The sequence below is a fragment of the Eptesicus fuscus genome, chromosome 23 (genome assembly GCF_027574615.1).
Source record: "Eptesicus fuscus isolate TK198812 chromosome 23, DD_ASM_mEF_20220401, whole genome shotgun sequence".
Classification (NCBI taxonomy): Eukaryota; Metazoa; Chordata; class Mammalia; order Chiroptera; family Vespertilionidae; genus Eptesicus; species Eptesicus fuscus.
Genome location: NC_072495.1, coordinates 25,715,341 through 25,737,576, shown reverse-complemented (window position 1 = coordinate 25,737,576; position 22,236 = coordinate 25,715,341). Strand labels below are relative to the sequence as shown.

The 22,236-nt window shown below is 58.7% G+C and overlaps 2 protein-coding genes across 5 annotated transcripts; one reads left to right on the top strand and one right to left on the bottom strand.

Moving 5' to 3' along the window:
- The first annotated feature begins 3,715 nt into the window (after nucleotides 1-3,715).
- PLA2G3 (phospholipase A2 group III) lies at nucleotides 3,716-10,563 on the top strand. Its single transcript, XM_008142409.3, has 7 exons — nucleotides 3,716-4,235; nucleotides 6,173-6,305; nucleotides 6,772-6,906; nucleotides 7,198-7,505; nucleotides 8,385-8,514; nucleotides 8,626-8,742; nucleotides 9,579-10,563. The coding sequence occupies exons 1-7, from the start codon at nucleotides 3,716-3,718 to the stop codon at nucleotides 9,748-9,750; spliced, it is 1,515 nt and encodes a 504-aa protein (XP_008140631.3). The 3' UTR covers nucleotides 9,751-10,563.
- A 190-nt stretch (nucleotides 10,564-10,753) lies between these two features.
- On the bottom strand, nucleotides 10,754-20,794 carry INPP5J (inositol polyphosphate-5-phosphatase J). Of its 4 annotated transcripts, none has more exons than XM_054712647.1 (14): nucleotides 20,675-20,794; nucleotides 19,931-20,053; nucleotides 17,843-19,029; nucleotides 17,374-17,490; nucleotides 17,145-17,253; nucleotides 16,860-16,976; nucleotides 16,358-16,533; nucleotides 15,830-15,941; nucleotides 15,596-15,705; nucleotides 15,283-15,466; nucleotides 12,351-12,488; nucleotides 12,111-12,188; nucleotides 11,890-11,994; nucleotides 10,754-11,465 (listed from the first exon to the last, which is right to left on the bottom strand). In XM_054712647.1, exons 1-14 carry the CDS (start codon nucleotides 20,777-20,779, stop codon nucleotides 10,956-10,958), a joined length of 3,171 nt encoding a protein of 1,056 aa, XP_054568622.1. In that variant the 5' UTR covers nucleotides 20,780-20,794; the 3' UTR covers nucleotides 10,754-10,955. The 4 variants fall into 4 exon arrangements, with proteins under 4 accessions (XP_054568622.1, XP_054568623.1, XP_008140633.2 ...); XM_054712648.1 differs by having other exon boundaries at nucleotides 19,931-19,933; nucleotides 20,675-20,779; XM_008142411.3 differs by lacking the exon at nucleotides 19,931-20,053 and having other exon boundaries at nucleotides 20,675-20,779.
- Between the last annotated feature and the right edge of the window lie 1,442 nt (nucleotides 20,795-22,236).

Genomic DNA, 22,236 nt, shown 5'->3' with positions numbered 1-22,236 from the left:
CGGCTATGGGTGTCCACTAGGTGGTAGCAGAGACTGGACCAAATTCTGAGAGCTCGGGCAGGGCCCACCCTGCTGACCCACAGGCCCTCCTGCTTTCATCGCCTGGTGGGGGCATAAGGGGCTGCTCCCTGGAACCTCTAGTCTAAATCCCAGAGCAGCAAGGAGAACCCTGGGTGTCAAGAGGCTCAAGGCCTGGTCCTAGCTCCAGTTCCCCTCTGCCATTGACCTTGGGCAAATTCACAGATAAAACTGTGCATCCGAAACTTGAGTCCTTGGCTATACTAGCAGATACGGGGAGAGTTAATTTAGTCTAGCAGGGGCCGCATTCTGCAGTCAGACCTCCCTCTGAGCCTCTTGACCCTCCTTGTTATGCTCCCTGCCGACTCTCTTCATCCTGTTGAGTGAATTAGACTCCCAGGGGCCTCTCCAGGACACCAAGGGCCAGGTCAGTCCCAAGAGGGGGGAGGATGTGAGCTGAGGTCTCTAAGTTAAAGCCAACAAACAGCCCAGGCTTCAGCCTCCGCCAAAGAGCCCTGCGTGGAAGGACAGGGTGGATAAGCAGCAGAACTTGGGGCGCCTGGCCCTGCGGAGGCGAATTCCGCTTCGGGTGGTCAGCACCTGCACAGCGGCTCGTACACTGTGGTCAGGGTCGATCCTCACAGTCAGCCAGCCTGTGGGACCCCGCCCACAAACCGGCCAGTAACAATCAAGACTCAATGACAAGAGGAGGACCCGTATAACCCACACAAGGGACATTCCTAGAGCACCCAACCCCGGTGATAATGGAGACTGTGCCACTGGGTCCCACAGGACATCAAGTACAGAAGGCCACCCTACCAAGACTGGGAATCATAGCAGATCTACCTAATACCTAGGAACAAACACAAAGAGGCAGCCAAAATGGGGAGACAAAAGAAACATGCCGCCCTGACCGGTGTGGCTCAGTGGATAGAGCGTCGGCCTGCGGACTGAAAGGTCCCAGGTTCGATTCCAGTCAAGGGCATGTACCTGGGTTGCGGGCACATACCCAGTAGGGAGGTGTGCAGGAGGCAGCTGATCGATGTTTCTCTCTCATTGATGTTTCTCTCTATCCCTCTTCCTTCCTCTCTGTAAAAAAATCAATAAAATATATTTAATAAAAAAAGAAAAGAAAAGAAACATGCCCCCAATGAAAGAACAGGAGAAAGCTCCAGGAAAAAAAGAGCTAAATGAAATGAAGGCAAGTAATTTATCAGATACAGAGATTTTTAAAAAATGGTTATAATGATGCTCGAAGAACTTAGTGAGAACTACCACGGCATGAAAACGGACATAGAAACCATATAAAAGAACCAGTCAGAAATGAAGAATACAATATCTGCAATGAAGAATACACTGGAAGGAATAATAGTAGGTTGGATAAAGCAGAGGATCAAATCAGCGATTTGGAAGGCAAGGTAGAAGAAAACACCCAATCAGAGAAGCAAAAAGAGAAAATTTGTTTTAAAATGAGGAAAGTTTAAAGGACCTTTGAGACAACATGAAGCGTAACAACATCTGCATCGTAGGGCTACCAGAAGGAGAAGAGGGAGGGCAAAGGATCAAGAATCTATCTGAAGAAATAATGACTGAAAACTTCCCTAACTTGGTGAAGGAAAACGACACACAAGTCTAGGAGGTGCTGAGTCCCAAACAAGATGAATCCAAAGAGGCCCACACCAAGACACATCATAATTAAAATGGCAAAGGTGAAAGACAAAGAGAGAATCTTAGAAGCAGCAAGAGAAAGACAGTTACCTGCAAGGGAGCTCCCATAAGACTGACTAAGTGAAAGAAGCTAGTCACAAAAGATTACATACGGCATGGTTCCATTTCTATGAAATGTACAGAACAGGCAACTCTGTAGAGACATGGGATATACCAGTATTAGTGGCTACTCAGGGACAAAGGTGGAATGACTGTTACTGGTTGCAGGATTTCTTTTTGGAATGATGGCAACGTTCTGGAATTAGGTAATGATGATAGTTGCACAACTATGAACATACTAAAACCATTAAATTGGGGCCCGGCCAGTGTTGCTCAGTGGTTGAGTGTTGACCTATGAACTAGGAGATTGCTGTTCAATTCCTGGTCAGGGCACATGCCTGGGTACCAGCTCTCCTTCCCTTTTCCTCTCTCCCCATAGATGTCAGACCTGCAGCAGTTTGAAGGCTTTTCCTACCCACTCCTGCTTTCTCCCTCTTTTTAAAAAAATATTTTTTAATTGATTTCAGAGAGGAAGAGAGAGAGACAGAGAGACAGAGACAGAGAAACATCAATGATGAAAGAGAATCATTGATTGGCTGCTTCCTGCAAGGCCCCTACTGGGGATGGAGCCCACAACCCAGGCATATGCCTTGACCAGGAATTGAACCGTGACCTCCTGGTTCATAGGTTGGACGCTCAACCCCTGAGCCTCGCTGGCCGGGCCACACCAGCTTTTTTAGATGGTGGGACGCTGAATGATACATTGGCTTTGGGACATAGAAACACGTGCAGCCCTGGCTGGCTTGGCTCAGTGGATAGAGCATCAGCCTGCGGACCCAAGGGACCCAGGTTCGATTCCAGCTGAGGGCACATGCCTGGGTTTCGGGCTTGATCCCCAGGGGGGGCTGTCCTCGCAGGAGGCAGCCCATCGATGGTTCTCTCTCATTATTGATGTTTCTATCGTTCTCTCCTTCTCCCTTCCTCTCTGAAATCAATAAAGAAATATATATTAAAAAAAAAAAAAAGAAAGAAAGAAACACGTGCAGGAGATAGCCCCTTCCTGATGGATGAACCACCCCTGTCTCTTGGGGGACACGATGCCTGCTATGTCCCCAGGGTGGCCATGGTCCAGGGACAGAGGTGGCTGCAGCTTCAGCCTCCTGGGCCACCCTCTGCTCCTCGGGGGACCCCAGTCCCTTCAAGTTCAGAGCATCAGCCCTGCCCCATGTTGCTCTCACGTCCTGCTCTGGCGGTGTCTCTACCTACTGCCTATCAGACCAGGAGAGTGACTTCTGAACGAGGCCTAGGCCTGGACTTCCAGGAACCCCGGGGACGCTGACCCCTGGCTATGCCAAGCGCCTTTCTGAGAGCCAGGATTTGGAGGGAGCGCCCTAGGTGGCCAGGCCAGGGCACACCTACCTCTTTCCCAGAATTTGGGGGGTGGAGGGGAGGGAGAGTTTGTGACCACAGAGCCTCAGGCCTGCCCTCACCTCTTTCACCCAATCCAGCTTCATGGAGGCGGGGTGCGTGGCAGCCTCCGCTGGGGTAGAGAGATGAGGATGAGTTCCAGGAGCCCCTGAGCCCGCTCCCTCCCCAGGGAGGAGGTGCAGACCTCTCCTGGCCCCGCCCCCTGGGGCCCAGGGCTCTGGCTCCCACCGTCCCTGACCAGGCCGGGCTGCCAGCAGGTGACTGGATGGCAGTGAGAAAGCCGGGGTGAGTGGGGGGCGTGGGCCTCGGCGAGTGCACTCTCAGCCAATCAGCGGCCTGTCCAGCGGGTGGATTCAGTTACAAGCTTGAGATCACCCCATACGCCAACCTCCTTCCTCCCCCTCGCAAACCTCCATTCATTGGCCCCCGCTGCACCGGGTCTGCACCGGGCACCGTTTCCGTTCAGCTCCTGCGCTGCCGCTGCCTCGTGGGCCGGCGCGGACCGCCAGGGAGAGGCATCCCACCCCGGGGGCTTTGTCTGGCGGGGCTGGGCCGGGGCGGGATGAGGCTTCTGGGAAGACTGTTGTGGGTGCTGAGCTTCGTGGGGGCCGCCCTGGAGGGCTCTTCCGCCCTCCGCTGGAACAGCACCTCCTGCCACCTGGCCAGGTCCAGCCCCGGCAGCCCTTCGGGGTCCCTCAGCTTCCTGGGCAAGGATGCGCGGGGACTGGCTCTGGTCCATGCCCGCTGGGATGGGCGCGGGAGGCTGCGGGCTTGTCGCCGGCAGGAGGAGCCGGAGCTCACCGCAGCCTTCAGCGCCCTCTGCGCCGGCGAGATCTCCCGGGACTTCTTCGTGCACAGCCCGGGCCCCGAGCTGCAGAGAGCCCTGTCCGCCCTCCAGAGGCAGCGGGGGGCCTGCCCGCCGTCTCCGTCTCCCGGGGGGCCAGCGGGAGTGAGGGAGAAGCGAGCGGTAGGGCAGCGTGGACCCCCCGGCGCGGGGCAGCCGCGGGAGAAGAGAGGCTGGACCATGCCTGGCACACTGTGGTGTGGAGTCGGGGACTCTGCCGGGAACTCCACGGAGCTGGGTGAGCGCCCCCCTCCCCTCGGGGGTGCGGGCTGGGGGGCTGGGGTGGGGGAAGTTCAGGCTTGCACCCTGGCCTCCACTCTCCCAGGCTGTGTGTCCCTGAGGGAGTGACTTAACCACTCTGGACCCCAGTGTCCTTACCTGTAAAATGAGGGTGACCACACGTCTCATCATGGGAGGCTTCAGGGAGGTCATAGATGGGAAGGGTCCTACTCACACCTGGAGGGGCCAGGCTGGGCTGGATCCGGGGGTCAGCCGGACCAAATCGCCATCTCCTAAGAGGAGGCCTTCTGAGCCCAGAGGGGCCAGTGGGGTGGACGCCGAGACCCAAGGGCCTGGGCTCACATGCCAGCTTAGCACGTCCACGCTCTGCGAGCCTGTGCCCCCGCCAGGATCATGAAGGGACACCTGGCCCGCAGGGCTGCGGCCAGCTTGGGTGTGGGAAGCCGGGCTCTTGCGAAACGCTCAGTGAAAGGCATTATCGCTCAGATGGCTTTTCTGCACTCTCAGCACAGCTGCCTGTGGTGTGTGCGGAGGGCTGGGGGAGGACTTGGCGCCCGAGCTGGGGCAGACCGGCCTTCTGGCAGTGCTTCATCAGGCCAGCACCCAAGGTTGCACCCTGCCTGTTTGTCATTCCATTCCACACACGTTCATGGCCTCCCGGTGGTATCTGGGTGTGAGCGTGGGTCTGCCTCCACAGTTCCTCCCAGGCGGACCTTTCCGTGGGCCTGGGCTCCTGGGTAGGCTGCCCTGCATTTGAAGCTGCACAGCCCAGGCTGTGCCTGGGTGCTCTCTTTAAGCTTTGAAATCGTGAGTCCTGCCCTAGCCGGTTTGGCTCAGTGGATAGAGCATTGGCCTGTGGACTGAAGGGCCCTGGGTTCCATTCCAGGCAAGGGCACATGCCTGGGTGGTGGGCTTGATCTCCAGTAGGGGGTGTGCAGGAGTCAGCCAATCAGTGATTTTCTCTCATCATTGATGTTTCTATCTCCCTCTCCCTTCCTCTCTGAAATCAATAAAAATCCTATATAATAAAAGGCTACTTCTTGGGCCAAGCAACAGTGCTAGAGCATAAGGACTTGTTATAACGGGGGCTCTTCAGCTCTCAACTGAACTGCTCTTTTAAAAACAAGGTACATACCTTAATTAATAAAGTAATTTTAAAAAAACAGCAAAAAAAAAAAACAAAAAACAACTAGGTACATTTAAGTAAAAAAAAAAAAAAAGTAAATTTAAAAAAAGGCTAATACGCAAATCAACCAAATGGCAGAACGACTGGTCGCTATGATGCATACTGACCACCAGGGGGCAGATGCTCAATGCAAGAGCTGCCCGTGGTGGTCAGTGAGCTCCCACAGGGGAAGCACCGCTCAGCCAGAAGCCGGGCTCACAGCTGGCGAGCGCAGCGGTGGTGGCGGGAGCCTCTCCTGCCTCCACAGCAGCACTAAGGATGTCCAACTGCCATCAGTCGGACATCCCCCAAGGGCTCCCTTTTAAAAAATATATATTTTATTGCTTTTTTACAGAGAGGAAGGGAGAGGGATAGAGAGTTAGAAACATCAATGAGAGAGAAACATCGATCAGCTGCCTCCTGCACACCCCCTACTGGGGATGTGCCCGCAGCCAAGGTACATGCCCGTGACTGGAATCAAACCTGGGACCCTTCAGTCTGCAGGCCGACGCTCTATCCACTGAGCCAAACCAGTTAGGGCCCAAGGGCTCCCTTTTATTATATAGGGCTCCTAAGGCCTGGCTGAGTGACCCCTCTGAGTGCACGAATTTCCTGTACCGGGTCTCTAGTATATTAAATAATTTTAAAAAGAAACTATGAATCCCATAGGGAGACTGACTCACCTGAGGCCACCGGGTCTCTGGTCCCAACATCACACGGGCATAGCCAGTGTGTGGTTGCTGAGCTGGTGCCCCCTCCACTCCCCACAGGTGTCTTCCGGGGCCCCGACCTCTGCTGCCGGGAGCATGACCACTGCCCACAGACCATCTCGCCTTTCCAGTACAACTACGGCATCCAAAACTACCGCTTCCACACCATCTCTCACTGCGACTGCGATGCCAGGTGGGCTGTGGGCAGGGGCTGGGGCGGAGTTACTCAGCTCCTGGGTGCAGAGACTGGGGTTCCAGAGCATCTTAACGGGTTCAGACAGCCTGGGACCACCATGCAGGTGGGAAAGCTGAGGGCTGAGTGGAGAAGGAACTCTTCATTTAAAAAAAAAATTTTTTTTTTTATTGATTTCAGAGAGAAGGGGAGAAGGAGAGAGAAACATCAATGTTGAGAATCATTGATCGGCTGCCTCCTGCACGCCCCACACTGAGGATGGAGCCCACAACCCGGGCATGTGCCCTGACTGGGAATCGAACCCTGACCTCCTGGCTCCTAGGTCGATGCTCAAACGCTGAGCCACACTGACGGGGCTAGGGAAGGAACTCTTGGACCCACGCCACCTGCCGGTAGAGGCTGGTGGGCTTGGGGAGGAGCCAGGGGCCCCCTGTGGCCGGGGACCTGAGTGCCCGCTCTGTGGCAGGTTCCGGCAGTGCCTGCAGAACCAGCAGGACTCCGTCTCAGACCTCGTGGGCGTGGCTTTCTTCAATGTGCTGGAGACCCCCTGCTTTGTGCTGGAGGAGCAGGAGGCGTGCGTGGCCTGGTACTGGTGGGGCGGGTACGTATCAGCCCCCTCTGAGCCCTTTCCCAGAGAGGGAGGCTGTTTGTCTGTCCTCCAGGGAATGATACCTGGTTCTCTCTGTCCTCTCCTCAGGGCGGGGCCCAGAAGGCAAACATCCCTCCCCCCTCCCTCCCCTGCTCCCGTGCTCCACACAACCGAGCAACCCAGTGGGATGAGGGGTGGAGCTGACCCAGCCTTGGTCTCCACGGAGATGAAGGGGGGGTGGGTGGGGAGCTTCTAGAAGCCGGGATTCTGGGTTACCAATTGCCATCAATCGCCACCTCGTAGGTGTAGGACCTACGGCTCCATCCCCATCGCCCGCCTCCAGCCGAAGACCCTCTACAATGCCTCGTGGCGCTCCCCAGCCATGGCCCTGACTCCCAGCGCCCCGAGCCCAGCCCCCAGCAAGCCGCGACAGAAGCAGCGCCCTTGGAAGTGGCCACTGCAGCGGGAAGGATCCCAGCACCCCAGCAAAGGCAATGCCGCCGCCCTCCAGGCCCCCGAGGCCTCCCCCAGGCCCGATCTGGCCCCCGCAGCCTGGCTGGAGGTCACCCATTCGGGCCATCAGGGGCCTCCGGGTGCCCTAAAACCTCAGGGTGAGCTCAGAACCTAACCTGGGGGCGGTTTCTGAGGGGAGGAGGTGTCCCGGCCTCTGTGCCTGTGGGGGGGGGGGGGCCCTGTGTTACTTCCTTTCCTGCTCCACACTCTTCCTGGGGTCTCTCTCCTTCCCACAAGTCACACCGCAGCCGGAGGGATTTCCATAAGCTTCCAATCGACAATGTCACTGCCCTCTGAGCCCCCACCCTGCCTCCTCTTCCCGGAACTGACAATGTCCCAACACCCTCCGGCCCTCGGGCACTGGTTCTGCGAAACCTACTCCTCAGTCGAAACTTGAGTTTCACAAACTTCATTTGGTCCCTCAAAAGCAACTTGCTCTTTCCGACCTCTGCGCCTTTGCACATGCTGTTCCTTCTGCCTGGAGCACTCTCCCTTCCTCCTCCTCTCTCCCAGCCAAGCTTAGCAGCCTCTGCCTGCAGGGAGCCTTTTCTGACCACCATGAGCGCTCTGGACCCCCACACGTGTGTGTGTGTGTGTGTGTGTGTGTGTGTGTGTGTGTGTGTGATATGTGTGGCGCTATGAGGGCACAAAGGCATGAGATGGAAGGAGTCTGTGTGTGTGTGTGTGTGTGTGTGTGTGTGTGTGTGTGTGATATGTGTGGCGCTATGAGGGCACAAAGGCATGAGAAGGAAGGAGTCTGTGTGTGTGTGTGTGTGTGTGTGTGTGTGTGTGTGTGTGATATGTGTGGCGCTATGAGGGCACAAAGGCATGAGAAGGAAGGAGTGTGTGTGTGTGTGTGTGTGTGTGTGTGTGTGTGTGACTGAGCCCATGTGCTGGTGTTTCTTCTGGATGGCAGTGGGCATCGGGGGGCCCCCCCCTGGGGGACTGGGCTCCCCTCACCACCACACCGCCCCCAGTCGCCCGCCAGGCCTGCCACAGCTTCCGCCACCTGGACAAGTGTGAGCACCAGATCGGGCCCCGGGAGACCAAGTTCCAGCTGCACAACGGCGCCCCAGAGCCGCTCTTCCACTGCAACTGCACGCGCCGGTGAGGCCTGCTCCATCCGACCCTGGGGGTGGGCTGCCCGCTGCCAGGCACTGGGAGGGGGCACCTGGCTGGCGAGGCCTTTCCCCAGCCTGAGCCTGCCTCTGCCCTCAGACTAGCACGATCCCTGAGGCGCCACAGCCCACCCACAGGTGCCAACCTGCTCTGGGAGCTGCTGGGCACGACCTGCTTCAAGCTGGCCCCGCCCCTGGACTGTGCTGAGAGGAAAGAGTAAGTGAGAGCAGAGCCAGGAGGGAGGGGCACTTTTCCCGAGGGGGTGGGTAGTCTATGCCCGCCTTGTGCACCTGGGGCAGAGGTCAGGGACCTCTGAGCTCCATTGTCCTCTGCCGACCCCCTGGTGCCTGGGTTCAGCTCAGTAGCTGGCCCATATGGGTTGCATCTTTCTTTTTTTTTTAATTGATTTCAGAGAGGAAGGGAGAGGGAGAGATAGCAACATCAAGGATGAGAGAAGGTCATTGATCAGCTGTCTCCTGCACACCCCCTGCTGAGCATCAAGCCCACATCCCAGGCCTGTGCCCTGGCTGGGAATCAAACCGTGACCTCCTGGTTCATGGGCCGATGCTTAACCACTGAGCCACACCAGCCGGGCTGGGTTGCATCTTGACTCTGTCATTTACTTCCTATGTGACCTGACGAGTTGAGTCAACTCTGCACACCTCGATGTTCTTATCTGTAAAATGGTTATAGATGCCGAGGAAATGGGGGGTGGGAGGTACACAGAGCCTAAGGCCCGTGGACACGTCGTTAAAACGCTTGCTTCCCTCACAATCTCATTTCCAGTCTGATTCTCAAGGCCAGCCCCGTGCTACTTTTCCTACTTCACACGTGAGGAAACAGGCCCAGACCGGCCCAGGTCCCTGCAGCCGCCAGGCCAGCGGCAGAACCCAGGCCTCCGGGTGCCCGGCTGGTTTATTCTGCCCCCTTCTAGGATCACCACCCCCTCCCCAGCTCCAGCCCTGCTCCCCGGGGCCTCCGCTCCTGTGTCCGCAGAGCAGGGGGCAGTCCTTGGCTGCCGTGACCGCCTGCCCCACTTTCTCTTCCCGCAGCTGTTCCAGGGGCCCCAGGGCCATCAAGGTGTCGGCTCGGCACTTAAAGCGACTTCAGCGGAGGAGACTCGGGGGCACAGGCACAGAGGGGGGGCAGGCCCGGCCTTCGGAGCCCCCAAAGGCCCCCCTGTCATTCTTTGACCGGTGCCTGCAGCAGACCCAGGCAGCCTGAGGACCCAAGAGCTGCAGACATCCTGGAACCAGGGACGTCGGTTCCAGCTTTCACGGCCCGGACTGGACCTTGCCCGTGGCTTTGCTAGGCCCCGGGGGTCTCGGCCTCTTTTCCATGTGTTACCCTGAAGTGTGGCCCGGGCTCTTAGGAGGGGGCCGAGGCCCAAACACTGGACTATGTCTCCTGCTGTGCTGGGTGACCTTGGGCTGGTGACCCAACCCCTCTGTGCTTGGACTGTGGTATTCAGGAGGCTCATTCTGATGCCCTGGGTTTGGACCTTGCCAGGGCACTTCACTCCAGATGGGAATGGGGCAGGGGTAATGAGTGGCAGCAGCCTCGGAGGTACTGGGAGGAGGCAGCAGGCAGGGAATGAGGGATGCCACAGAAGTGCCTGTGTCTGAATCCAAGATCGGGGGCACTAGAGGACTTCCCAGCTCCCCTCCTCCCGGGAGACCCCTTCTCTGAACAGCTGCTGGCCCACTCACTCTGCCCTGACCCTGAATTCCAATCTCCCCTGTGCCTTTGAGCAAGGGGCCTCCTCCCCAAACCTGAGCCTTGGTTTTCTCCTTAAAAAAGAGCAGGATAAACAGGACCTACCTACCTCAGAGGGTTGTTGAGGGTTATGTGAGCCGATGCATGGCCAGCGCTTAGGACCTAGTAAATATCCCCTCCCTCCAACGCACGGCCAAACTGTGCCCGGGTGCCTGATTTTGAGAGGCCGCACGCAACCTCTTGGAGGCCTCAGTTTGCTCACCTGTGAAATGGGACTAAGCTGCTCTGGACTCAACACCACAACTCAGGGCTGTGGTGCGATTAAAGGAGATGGCATGTGTAATGTATGCAGCTGGTGCCTGGTGCTTGTCAGATCCGTACATCCTCTCCTTGAGTCCCTTTCTCTGACTCCCACCCTCCCCCCAGACTGCTAACAAGTTAAGAAGGAGTCGGGAGCGAGGCTAGAGAATTTAATTCCTAATCAATGACCTCTAGGATTGCCCTTCTCCCATCCCAGATGGGGGCCTAGGTCGGGCTTTGCTGATTGTCACAGTTGAGGTGTCAGGACTGAGTGTGAGGGACCCTAGTTGGCCATCCCTGGCTGGGACAGTGTCAGGTGTGGAGAAAGCTGGAGCAGGAGCAGGAGAGAGGCAGGTGGGTTTACAGACTGGGTCAGAGTGGGAGCCACCTGGACCCGCCTGCCCACCCCAGCTTCAGGGCCCCAGGCCCCCTTCCTCCAACTTCTGCCGACCCTGAGGGCTGGGAGACAGGCTGTCGGGGGTCGGGGCCTCCTGGTCAGGCTCCCAGGGGCCACCACCTCCAGGGTCTACAGTCTCTAGGCGCAAGGCAGGCAGCAAGCCTAGGCTTCGAGGCACAGATGGGGGGAGGGTCCAGGGACCAGGCAGCCCAGAGAGCCCCTCCTCACTACAGCCCTGGGTGCCTCCATCACTGCTGCCCCTGTTGGGGGCCACACAGGGCAGGCGGCGGCTCTGGGGTGAGGGGCTGCGGCTGGTGCCCCGGCGTTCACAGGAGGAGGGCCGGAGGGCCAGGCCTGGGAAGCGGGCCAAGCCCGGGCTGCGGCTCCGGTGCCGCTTGGACTTGCCAGGGCTGGGGCTGCGGGACTTGGGTGCGAGCAGCTCCAGGGTGCTGTCATCCTCTTCCTCCGAGCTGGTCCCTGAGCTGTGTGAGCTGCTACTGGCCGACTCCGAGGTAGGCAGCGAGATCTGGTGGGGAGGTGGGTCGCTGGAGTGCCCCGATCCCCAACCGGCCACCCACTCCTCCTCACCAACCCCCAACTTCTCCTCATTAGACCCGGGGAGGTCAGGCTACGTGCAGGGGCCACGGAGCAGAATGTAGAGACCATGCTCTAGCCGGTTTGGCTCAGTGGATAGAGCGTCGGCCTGCGGACTGAAGGGTCCCAGGTTCGATTCCGGTCAAGGGCACAGGCCCTGGTTGTGGGCTCGATCCCCAGTGTGGGGCATGCAGGAGGCAGCCGATCCATGATTCTCTCTCATCATGGATGTTTCTATCTTTCTCTCCCGCTCCCTTCCTCTCTGAAATCAATAAAAATATTTTTTTAAAAAAGCAGAGGCCGTGGCATTTGAACTGGATCTTTGGCACCCCTGGCCCTGCAGCCTGGTTACTCACCTGGAAGGGCTCCGTGACGCCAATGAGGCTGCTGTGGGTGTGGCTGTAATAGCCCAGGATGAAGTCTCCGTGGCCCTTGGGCAGCGACTCCTCACTGAATGTCACCTGGTGGGCCCAGGGCATAAGCCCAGGTTGGGGTCAGAGAGGTAGCCACAGCACGCCCCCCCCTCCCCCAAAAGGCAGTGGGGACTTCCTCCCCTCCCCCCGCTTCCCTTGAGTACCTGGTAGTTGTTCCTGTCCACATCCTCGTGTTTGGCCCAGACATAAGCCACATAGTCCTTGCAGTGGCGGAAACCCACCTGAGGGGACAGGAATCGGGGCTCTGACCCCTGGGGCCTGACCCCAGCAGCCTCCCTGGGTGGCATCAAACTCTGGAGAAGCCATGATCCCACCTGGGTACCCAGTCGCTCTCCTGCAGGCCCTTCCTTCCCCCAAGTCGCTGACCACCTCGCCCTTCTCACCCGGTACAAGCCGATCCAGTCCCAGGAGCTCCGGGCGAACACCGTTTCCACGCGGTACCTCACCACAGCCTGCTCCGGCCGCACCCACTCTTCCGCCACCTCCAGCCGCACCAGGGGCATGTCGTCCCTGAAGGCAAACTGCCCAGAGGGCGGGGGCGACATCAGCGAAGACCCTCTAGCAATTCCAGGCACCCTTGGGCCTGAGCCAGCACACGTAGGCTGAGATAAGGGCCTTTGAAGCTACTGCAGAGACGGGGAAACTGAGGCAGGGCAGGTCTAGGATAAAAGCTAGGCTTCCTGCCTCCCAGCCCAGGGCTCTTTCTGCTCACAGCCTCCTTAAGGAGTGACTGAGACCACAGCTTTGAAGTTCGTAGACCACGGGTTTGGCCCCTGGCTGTCACTGACAGGCTACAGGACCCTTGGTGAGTTTTTTTCCTTTTTAATATATTTTTACTGATTTCAGAGAAGAAGGGAGAGGGAGATAGAAACATCAATGACGAGAGAGAATCATCGATCGGCTGCCTCCTCCTGCACACCCCCTACTGGGGATCGAGCCCGAAACCCGGGCATGTGCCCTTGACCGGAATCAACCCTGGAACCCTTCAATCCGCAGGCCGACGCTCTATCCATTGAGCCAAACCGGCCAGGGCTTGGTGAATTTTTCAACCTCTCTGAATGCCAGGGCTTCTGTCTATAAACCTGGATGATCTTATTGAACTCTCGGAGCTGTTCGGCAGATTCAATGAGACACTGTTTGCAAAGCGTCCCGTATACTTCCCAGAACACAGCGTCCCATACACTTGTATGCTAGTAAGGGAGACGCGGTGTGCTGGATATTCTGGGGGAAGCCGCGCACCCCTGAGTGGGCCAGAGAAGCCCTGGGTAAAAGGCTGGAGACCTCAGGCCACTTCTAGGCTCTGCTACTCACTTGCTCTGTGACCTCACGGAAGCCCCCAGCCAACCCAACTCTCAGCTTCCCCTTCCGTAGAGTAAAGAGGTGACTATGACCCTGTCTGTCATCGGTCCATAAAGACAATTTACAGCCACGAGCACCCTCCTCCCAGGGTCACCCGCATGGGTGGGGCTGCCGGGGTGGCAGGTGGCCAGGGGAGCGGCCCCTCCTCTGTCCCTCAGAGGAGGACTCAAGTGGTGCCAGCCTCAGTCTTTTGTCTGCTTCCTGTTGATCTGGTTTCAGGTTTCCCTCCCGCAGCGTCTGAGCCAAACTGTTCCAGAAAAAAACGCACACAAAAAACCCCAACACATCCTCTCACTGTCCCTGGGCTCCAAATCGCCAGTCGGGCCAGGTTGGGCTCTTGGGAATGGCCTCCAAGGGTCCAAACTTCCGCTAACACCCCCCACCCCTCACCCCGACCCCTCATCCTGATTGTGTTGCTTTTTGGGTAAGAGACTTGAGTCTTCTGAGCCTCAGTTTTCCTGGTAAGGAAACTGGGAGGAGAATTTGGACATCTCGGGGCCTACTAAGGCATTCAAAGGTAGGACCTATGTCAGGTGCCCCACACGGGGCCTGGCATGTAGCCGGTGCTCAACAGGCCATGTTTTACAGGGGACAGAGTCCCGGATGAGGAGGGAGGGTCAGGGAAGGACATCCAACAGGAGTGGTTCTCGAGGTGAGGGTTAAAGCTCACACCTCAGCCTTTTACCAGAGGTCACAGGAGGCCAGACGCAGGCAGATTGTCTTTCCCAGCTGCGAATCCTGGCCCACGTCCCACTGACCGGCCATGTGACCAAGTTATCAAGGAAAACATTCTCTGGCCCGCGGCTCCCCCTTATCACATCAAGAGATCGGAGAGCCTCGAGTTGGGTTTCAGGGCTGGAAAGATGGAATCTACCCCGCTCTGCCATTGGGCCTGTGTGGGACTCGGGGCACATGTCGACCCCACTCGGGGCTTCGGTTTCCCCATCCGGTTGGGTTACAGAGTCTCCGGGTCCAGTTCTGACATTCTTGCATTTCCTCTTTTTACACTGGCAACTAGGGCCTCCACCCTAAACACAATGCTCCATTATAGTAACTAGAGTTTAGCTTTGTGTTTTTTATATCTCTACTCCCTCTCCCCATAACTACCTTACTGTTATTATGCCTGGCATGTTATAATGCCAAATGTCATGATGGTTCATTAAAAAAAAAAAGCCGAAACCGGTTTGGCTCAGTGGATAGAGCGTCGGCCTGTGGACCGAAAGGTCTCAGGTTCGATTCTGGTCAAGGGCAAGTACCTTGGTTGCAGGCTCCTCCCCGGCCCGGGCCTGGTCAGGGTGTGTGCAGGAGGCAACCAATCGATGTGTTTCTCTCACATCAATATTTCTCTCTGTCTTTCCCTCTCTCTTCCACTCTCTCTAAAAATCAATGGAAAGATATCCTTGGGTGAGGATTAAAAATAAAATAAATATAAATAAAGCTGCATGCGGTTAAAGTAAACATTTTGAGTTTGCTGGCCTTATTATATATTTGAATTTTAACATAAGTTGCCCTCGGCAAACTCATTAGTCAACAGAGCCAAATATCAACAGTACAACGATTGAAATTTCTTTGGAGAGCCAAATTTTTTAAACTTAAACTCTTCTAACGCCACTTCTTCAAAATAGACTCGCCCAGGCCGTGGTATTTTGTGGAAGGGCCACACTCAAGGGGCCAAAGAGTCGCATGTGGCTCGAGAGCCACGGTTTGCCGACCACTGCCCTAAACCTTTCTTGGAAGAAGGGAGTTAGAGATGAGTGGGTTCAATTCCTAACTTTCCCCTTTACCAGCTGTGTGATCCTGGGAGCCTCAGTTTCCTCATATGAAAACGGAGACCATAACCCACTCCCTCTCCGCTTCAACAGATGGGGACTGCCACGGGCAGGTACGAGGGGTGGGCTGTCGAATGCTGAGCTGGGCTTGGGGGCGTCATGCAAAGAGGGTGAGGCCGGGACTCACATGCAGGACGAACTGGGCAGCCACAGGCTTGTGGTCACTGACGGTGTATTCCATGTGGCTCCGGTAGCTGTGCTGGGTCACCTGGAGCCAGTGGCTCTGCTGTCCGGAGGGGCTTCGACCTCCACCTGGAACCTTGACCTTCCACAGGATACGGTCTGTCCAGGCTGGCTTCCGCTTTTTGGCACTGCGGTGGGCAGTGGGTCAAGGCACAGCCCTCAGCCTTGCCTCCCGTCCCTCGTCCCTGTCTTCCTTCTCTTGAAGACCTCAGCCCACAGCCCCGCCCCCCCTCACCTCACCCCAGAGCTGAGCTCACCTGGTATCATATTTGTTAGTCCCCACGTCAAACTTGAAGGTGGGTGCAAAGTTGAGGGGCCCCTCCTGGAAGCCCTTGAGGATGGGCCAGGTGTCCTTGGCCATGTTGAGCTGTGAGGGGCCAGAAAGGAAGAACTGGACCCCAGCTTGGGCAGGACAGGGCAGGGAGGGCCAAGACCATAGCCTGGGGTCCAGGCGTGCTAGGGGTTTTGGGGTGCAGGCTGGGATTCCGCACCTGGTCCTTCTCCCAGAGCTGGTGGAGCTGGTTGTTGTCAATGGCGAACTTGACGAAGTGCGGGTCGTAGCTCTCGATGCGGAAGTTTAGGTCCCCGAACCAGAACACAAGGCTGTTGGGGGGCGGGGGGGAAGGGGGGGGTGGAAGTCAGTGGAGTCCACGGGGTGGAAGAGCCCAACCCAGATCCTTCTCCACCCCCATCCAACCCGACAACGCTGGATGCCCCTAGCGATGACGAAGTGGCCGGGTGGCCGCAGAGTAGCAGTGAGCTGTGCGTCTGGAAAGCCGGGTTCCGACCCTCAGTCAGGCTCTGCCCCTCAGCAAAGCGCCACCCTGCAGGCTCGGGTCCCATCAAACTCACCCGGCATTCCGGTTCCTAGACGGGCGGTGGCCCACCTCCATCAGCCCCGCCTTTTCCCTCAAGGCCCACCCAGATAGCACCAAGTTCCTCCTTGCCAACTGGGGGGGTCCCCGCACCTCCACCAGCCCCGCCCAAGCCCCACTCGGCCCCGCCCCGGCGGCCCGTACTCGTGGTCCAGGATGCCTTGCGCCCCGGGCCCCTGGAACTGCTGGAGGCTGAGGATGGTCTGGAAGTTGTCCTTGCGCTGCTCCGCCTTGTCCATGTGCGCGGGCAGGTGGCAGTTGAGGAAGCAGAGCATGTGCCCGAAGGCCGCCAGGCGCACGCTCACGCCACCCTTGTTGCCCTTGGGAGGCAACGTCGGGCAGGTCACGGGTGGGGTCCCGGCAGGAGGCGAGGCGCCGGGCGGGGCGCACAGGGGAGCGGGGACAGCCAGCCCCGCGGAGGAGGCTTGGAGAGGGGCGGGTTCTAGCAAAAGGGGCGGGGCCCTGGGACCCCCACCTGCCAGGACAACAAGGGGGCGGGGTCTAGGGAATAGGCTGAGGTGGTGGGCGGGGCTGGGGAGCGCCGGGCCTCAGGGAGCCCTTAACCGTGCTGGGGGCCTCGGCGGGGGGGACTCCTCCGCGGACCCCGCAGGGCTCCGTCCGCTCGCGGCCCCTCGCGCGCGCTCACCCAGTAGCCGCCCAGGCCGGTGCGCGTGCAGTCGGTCTGCACGTCCCGCAGGAAGGGCAGGTGGTAGTACTTGGCGAACAGCAGCAGGATGACGCCCTGCATGCGCACCGTGCTCACCTGCGGGGGAGGCGGCTTGGCCCAGGGACGGGGCCGGACCCCCGCGTCCCCATCCCTGACCCTGGCCCGTCCTCAAGGTCTGCTCCTCCTCCGTCCTCCCTTCTCACCGACCCATCGGGCCCGGCACCCAGGGGTCTCTGCCCACCCGGAGGGCGAGGGAGGCGTTACCAGCACGAAGTTGAAAGGCGCGAGCGCGTCCATGAAAAGCTCGCTCCACTGATCTGTGAAGAGCGCGTCCTTGAGCCGCTTGTTGATCATGGAGTTCACTTCCTGCAACCTGGGGTGCGCGGGGTGGGGGTGAGCCGGAGGGTGGAAGGGCGCCCATGGGTGGGGTGAGGGTCTGGGGGGAGGGGGCACAAGAGCCTGGGGAGAGGGTCCACCCACCCTGCCCCCTCACCCTATGGCGATCATGTCTGTCCTGTCGCTGTCATCGCTGCCACCGCCCAGGTGGAGGAGAGATGTGACGTCGTCGGGGGGCATGGCGGTGCCCACATTCCACGTGACCACAGTGATCCTGGGGGGCGGGGGTGCCAGAGTAGGAGGGGTTACTGCTGGGCGCCACTCTCTCATCTTCAATCTCCCTCCCACAGAGCTCTTTCTGGAGAGGGAAACTGAGGCAGGTGTGGGTGGAAGCCCTCAGGAGGACCCTCAGTGGGCCCGTACCCCTCCCTCCAGACTCTCCCCGGGGGGAAATGGATTGAGATAAGGGCGGGCGAGTCCCTTAGGAGGGCATGCTGTCTTCCGAGTGTCCCCGAGTGGGCTCAGCACCCGGAGGACTCTCCCCACGGGCGGTAAACCAGGACAGGAAGGATGGCTAGTCTCAGGGCTCAGGCCCCCACCATCTTCCTTGGAAGAGGCCCCCTCACCAGAAGCCGGGGTCGCTCTTGCAGGTGGGCTGAGCTGACCAAGAGGAGGAGGACGATGAGGGTGTAGACGAGGAGGTGGGTGTAGACGAGGAGGTGGTGACTGGGGCTGGAATTTCTCGGGGCTGAAAGCTGGGGCTCAGGCGCCCGCCAGGCCCGGCACCCTGGGTGCCAGGCCTGGGGAGGGCCGTCTCAGAGGCTGGGGGCACACAGGGGGAGCGGTTGGGAGAGCGGCTGGGGGAGCGGCTGGGAGACCGGGGTGGCTTGGGCAGAGGCGGGGGCACCGTCTGAGCTGAGGGGGCCCCTGGCCGGAAGGTGGGGGACAGCAGTCCTGGGGAGCGGGTGCCAGGCTCTGGGGGGCCCTGGCCCCCATCCAGGGGCAGCGTCTGGGTTGGCCGGGGCAGGACCGGATCCTCAGGGCTGCTGCGGGGGGCCTCGGGCCTGGCTCTGAAGGAGGGGGAGAGCCGGGGGTCTGGGGGAGATTGGATCAAAGACGGGGAGCCCGCAGGACTGGGTGCCTGAGCTGGAGGCTGGAGATGCCCTTCAGCCGGGGGGAGAGACCTAGGGGCGGGGGCATCCCTCTGTTTAGCTGGTGTCGGTCCCACAGAGGCCGGGGCTGGTGTCATGGATGCTGGAGCCGGGGCCTGTTCCTGAGAGGGCGACAGAATGGGACTGGGCATGGGGGAAGACGTGGAGGGGGGCTGTGGGTGCTGCTCCTCAGATGCCAGGGCCAGGCTCAGGCCGGAGGTGGCCAGTGCTGGCTTGGGCTTCACGGAGGCAGGGACTGTCTGCTTCTGGTCCCTAGACATGGGAGCCAGCCTGGGCCCCAGGGTGGCTGGTGGCAGCCTTGGCGCATCTGGGACAGACATCGCCAGCTGCCCCGGGGATGTCGGAGCCAGGATGGAGCCTGATGTTGCTGGGAGAGGCTTCGGCGCAGCAGCGGCAGACACCACCAACTGGCCCACGGACGCTGGAGCCAGGCTGGCGCTGTGGCAGGTGAGAGCTGTTTTCTGCCCTCCCAGGGTAGACAGCGGAGCCAGGAGGGGTCGAGGAGATGCCAGAGCCAGCCTTGGCCCCTCCGAGGAAGGTGGCATAGCCGCACGGGGCCCCAGAGGTGCCAGAGCCAGCCTTGGTTGCAAGGGCACCGGGGCTGCGTTCTCCTTGGCTGGGAGCTGAAAACTTGAGTCCACCTTGTAGAGGACAAGTTAAAGACACAGGGTAACCCTAACCAGTGGCTTGGGCCCCGACCTCCCTATTAGACCCCAGAAGACTCCATCTAGCTAAGAAAGGAACATCTTTCCAAGGAAGTTCTTCCTCATGTCTTACCTCAATCCATCCTGCTGCAAATCAGCTTCACTTTGTGGGGCGGGGGGGGGGGGTGGGGGGTGAAACAGGACACTGAACTGTATCCCCTCCCTCAAGTTCGACACCTCTTTCAGAGTCGGGGAAACTAAGACTCCTGACTCCAATGAGTCAGAGGGTAGTCCGAACCCTCCTGGCTGGCACCCACTCCCTGGAGTGTTGGGGGCTGGAGCCGTCTTTCCTGGGCAAATTCCCTGCCATCTCTGCTGCTCCCATGGTCAAGGGCTTCTGACCCGACACCCCAGATCTGCTCGCTCTGGACACCCTAGGTCCAGCCTGCTCCATACCTTCCTTCTCCCACAGCTCCCAGGAGCCCTCAGGTCCCCCCAGCACACCTTCCACACCGTGGTCACGGCCCTCCCTGTCCTCCTCACCCATCCCCAGAGCTCCGTGCAGGAGCAAGAGCCTGGTTGACAATGGCCATGTCTGTCCCAAGCCCAGCTCTGTGCGACCTTAGGCAAGTACCTCCTCACCCAGGGCCTCAGTTTCCCTGTCTGTAAAACAAAGGAGCTTGGGGAAAGGTCCCTGGCCACACCTGGTTCCTGGAATACCTTAGTCTCATTTTTTTTTTCATTTATGAGCCCAACCTTTGCTGGGATTCTACTTGAGCCCTACGGAGTAGTCTCTCTTCGCCAAGTGTGATTCTAACATTCAGAGCAAGTCCAGCATTCTCTTGGTTCTGGCGTCACCCCTCTCTGTGCCCAGGTTATGCCCTCTTCCCCTCTTCACCTTCTCCCCCACTCGTGAGGACTGGTCAGCAGCCTCCTTCTGCCCAGCAGGTAGAATGGGGGTCACCCGGCCCCTGGAGGGACCTCTTTTTTTCTTCCCCATCTGTCTCCTGTTTCTTGTCCTCTGCCAGCGAGGGCAGAAGATTTACATTCGCCCTGGGGTGGCCCCATGCCTGCCTCCAGAGATGCAGTCTGCCTGCATCCCGTGCCCTTCTCGGTCCAGAGAACCTGAAACTCTGCCCCAACCTCCCTCCCCAAACTCAGCCCTTTAAGGCTGCATTTTGGGCATCCTCCTTGGCTCCAGGTATCCCACTGTGCACCCCCCTCCACCACCACCACCAGCAACCACCACACCGCCTCCATCACTAACTACTTAGACATCCCAGATGTCACAGTTTTCGTCTTCAGGGATAAGCCTCCTTATTTTGCATCGGCTCAGAGAGAACAAGCAACTTGCCCAAGGTCACACAGCAGAGCTGGAGTCCAGCTGGGTCCCCTCACACCGCCAGTCCAGCGTTCTCCTGGGGGCTCCTGGAGATAGCTAACTCCCTTTCTCTCTGGATGTCCCATCACGGCCCCCTCAGGCCCCAGGGGGCCCTGTTCACCCATCCCTGCTCAGTGGACAGAGGAGAGTGCCAGCCCCTCAGCCAGGGGCACCAGGGTGCCTGCAGTGTGTGCAGTGTGTGTGTGGGGGGGTGTGGGACCAAGGATCAGGAATGGAGAGGCTAGGCTTTAAGGGTCTTACCTTGGAGGGTGCTCCAGTTTGGAAAACCCCGTGGGGCATGGGCAGGGGGCCCAGGCCAGCCAGGGTCCCTGGCCTCCTGCTGCCACTGCTGCTGTGGCCCTCCATGTCTGCAGCCCCTGGCAGCCCGGGCTCCCACAGGCTCCGGCTCCAGCTCCTCTGCTCCCGGGAACCAGTGATGTCATCAGCCGTTTCAACCTGCTGAGAATTTAAAGGCACAGGCATCCCAGCCTAGAGGTGGTCAGGGCCAGGTGGCCTACCCTCCTGGAACCCTTCCAGCTGACTGCTGAGGTTGGAACAGTCATGGGGGTGTGGGGAAGAGTGCCCATTGGCTTGGCCTGGGTCCCACCTGGCAGCATGGAGTAAGCTGTCTGTCTGCCCCCTCCCACTCCCCCCCACCAGTAGGCCTGGCTGGCCCTTGCTCAAGGGAGGGGCATGGACACACCTGAGGGTAAAGTAGAGACAAGTCACTGGAAGTCAGTACCCTCTTCAGGGCCTCAGGGACACCTGAGTCCCTACCCTGATCCTGTGACCTTCCTGGTGTCCTGCCAGCTCAGGACTTGCCTGGGCCCCCACCCTTGCTCCATTTTCAGGCCTCGGTGCCCGCCCCCTGCCTGGCCCTATCCTTCTCATCAGAGCCAGACACTCAGGCTCTAGCTACTGGAGTCCTTCCCCACCTCAGCCTCCGCACGGCCCCTCCTCTTCGGCAGACACTTCCGCTCCTGCTGGCCCTGGGACGTCCCCACCCACAGCCAGGCCCGTCCCAGCCCCGGACCTCTCAGCTTTCCTTTCTCCTGGACTCGGTGGGTGTGGTTTGGGAGGGAGACACGTTCAAGGTCACCTAGTAAGCTGAGGAGGTCTCCTGAGTTTCCATGAGGAAAGGGAGCGCCCTCAGTGACCCAAGACCAGTACGAGCCAGTTGGGGTACCGGAGGAAGGGAATCGGGGCATAGAAGAGCCAGCAGTGGGGGAATGGACTGGCAGGAGGGTCCTGGGAGCTCCTTGGGCCAGAACCTAGCACAGGACTTGATGTTCAACAGGCCCAGGGAAATGTCTGTTGAATGAATGAACACGTGAAAGGAAGAGAAGAGGGAATGAGTGACAAAGTTCCGGGATGTCCATGGGCCCTCTCCTTCTTCCTCCTTCCTATTCTCATTCTTATCTGCTAAGCCAGTGGTTCTCAACCTTTCTAATGCCGCGACCCTTTAATACAGTTCCTCGTGTGTGGTGACCCCCAACCATAAAATTATTTTCGTTGCTACTTCATAACTGTAATTTTGCTACTGTTAGTGAATCGTAATGTAAATATCTGTGTTTTCCGATGGCCTTAGGCGACCCACAGGTTGAGAACCGCTACTGTAGAGCCTAAGACCATCGGAAAACACAGATATTTACATTACGATTCATTAACAGTAGCAAAATTACAGTTATGAAGTAGCAAGGGAAATAATTTTATGGTTGGGGGTCACCACAACATGAGGAACTGTATTAAAGGGTCGCGGCATTAGGAAGGTTGAGAACCACTGTGCTAAGCAGTCCCTGAAATCCCAACCCCTTCCCCCCCCC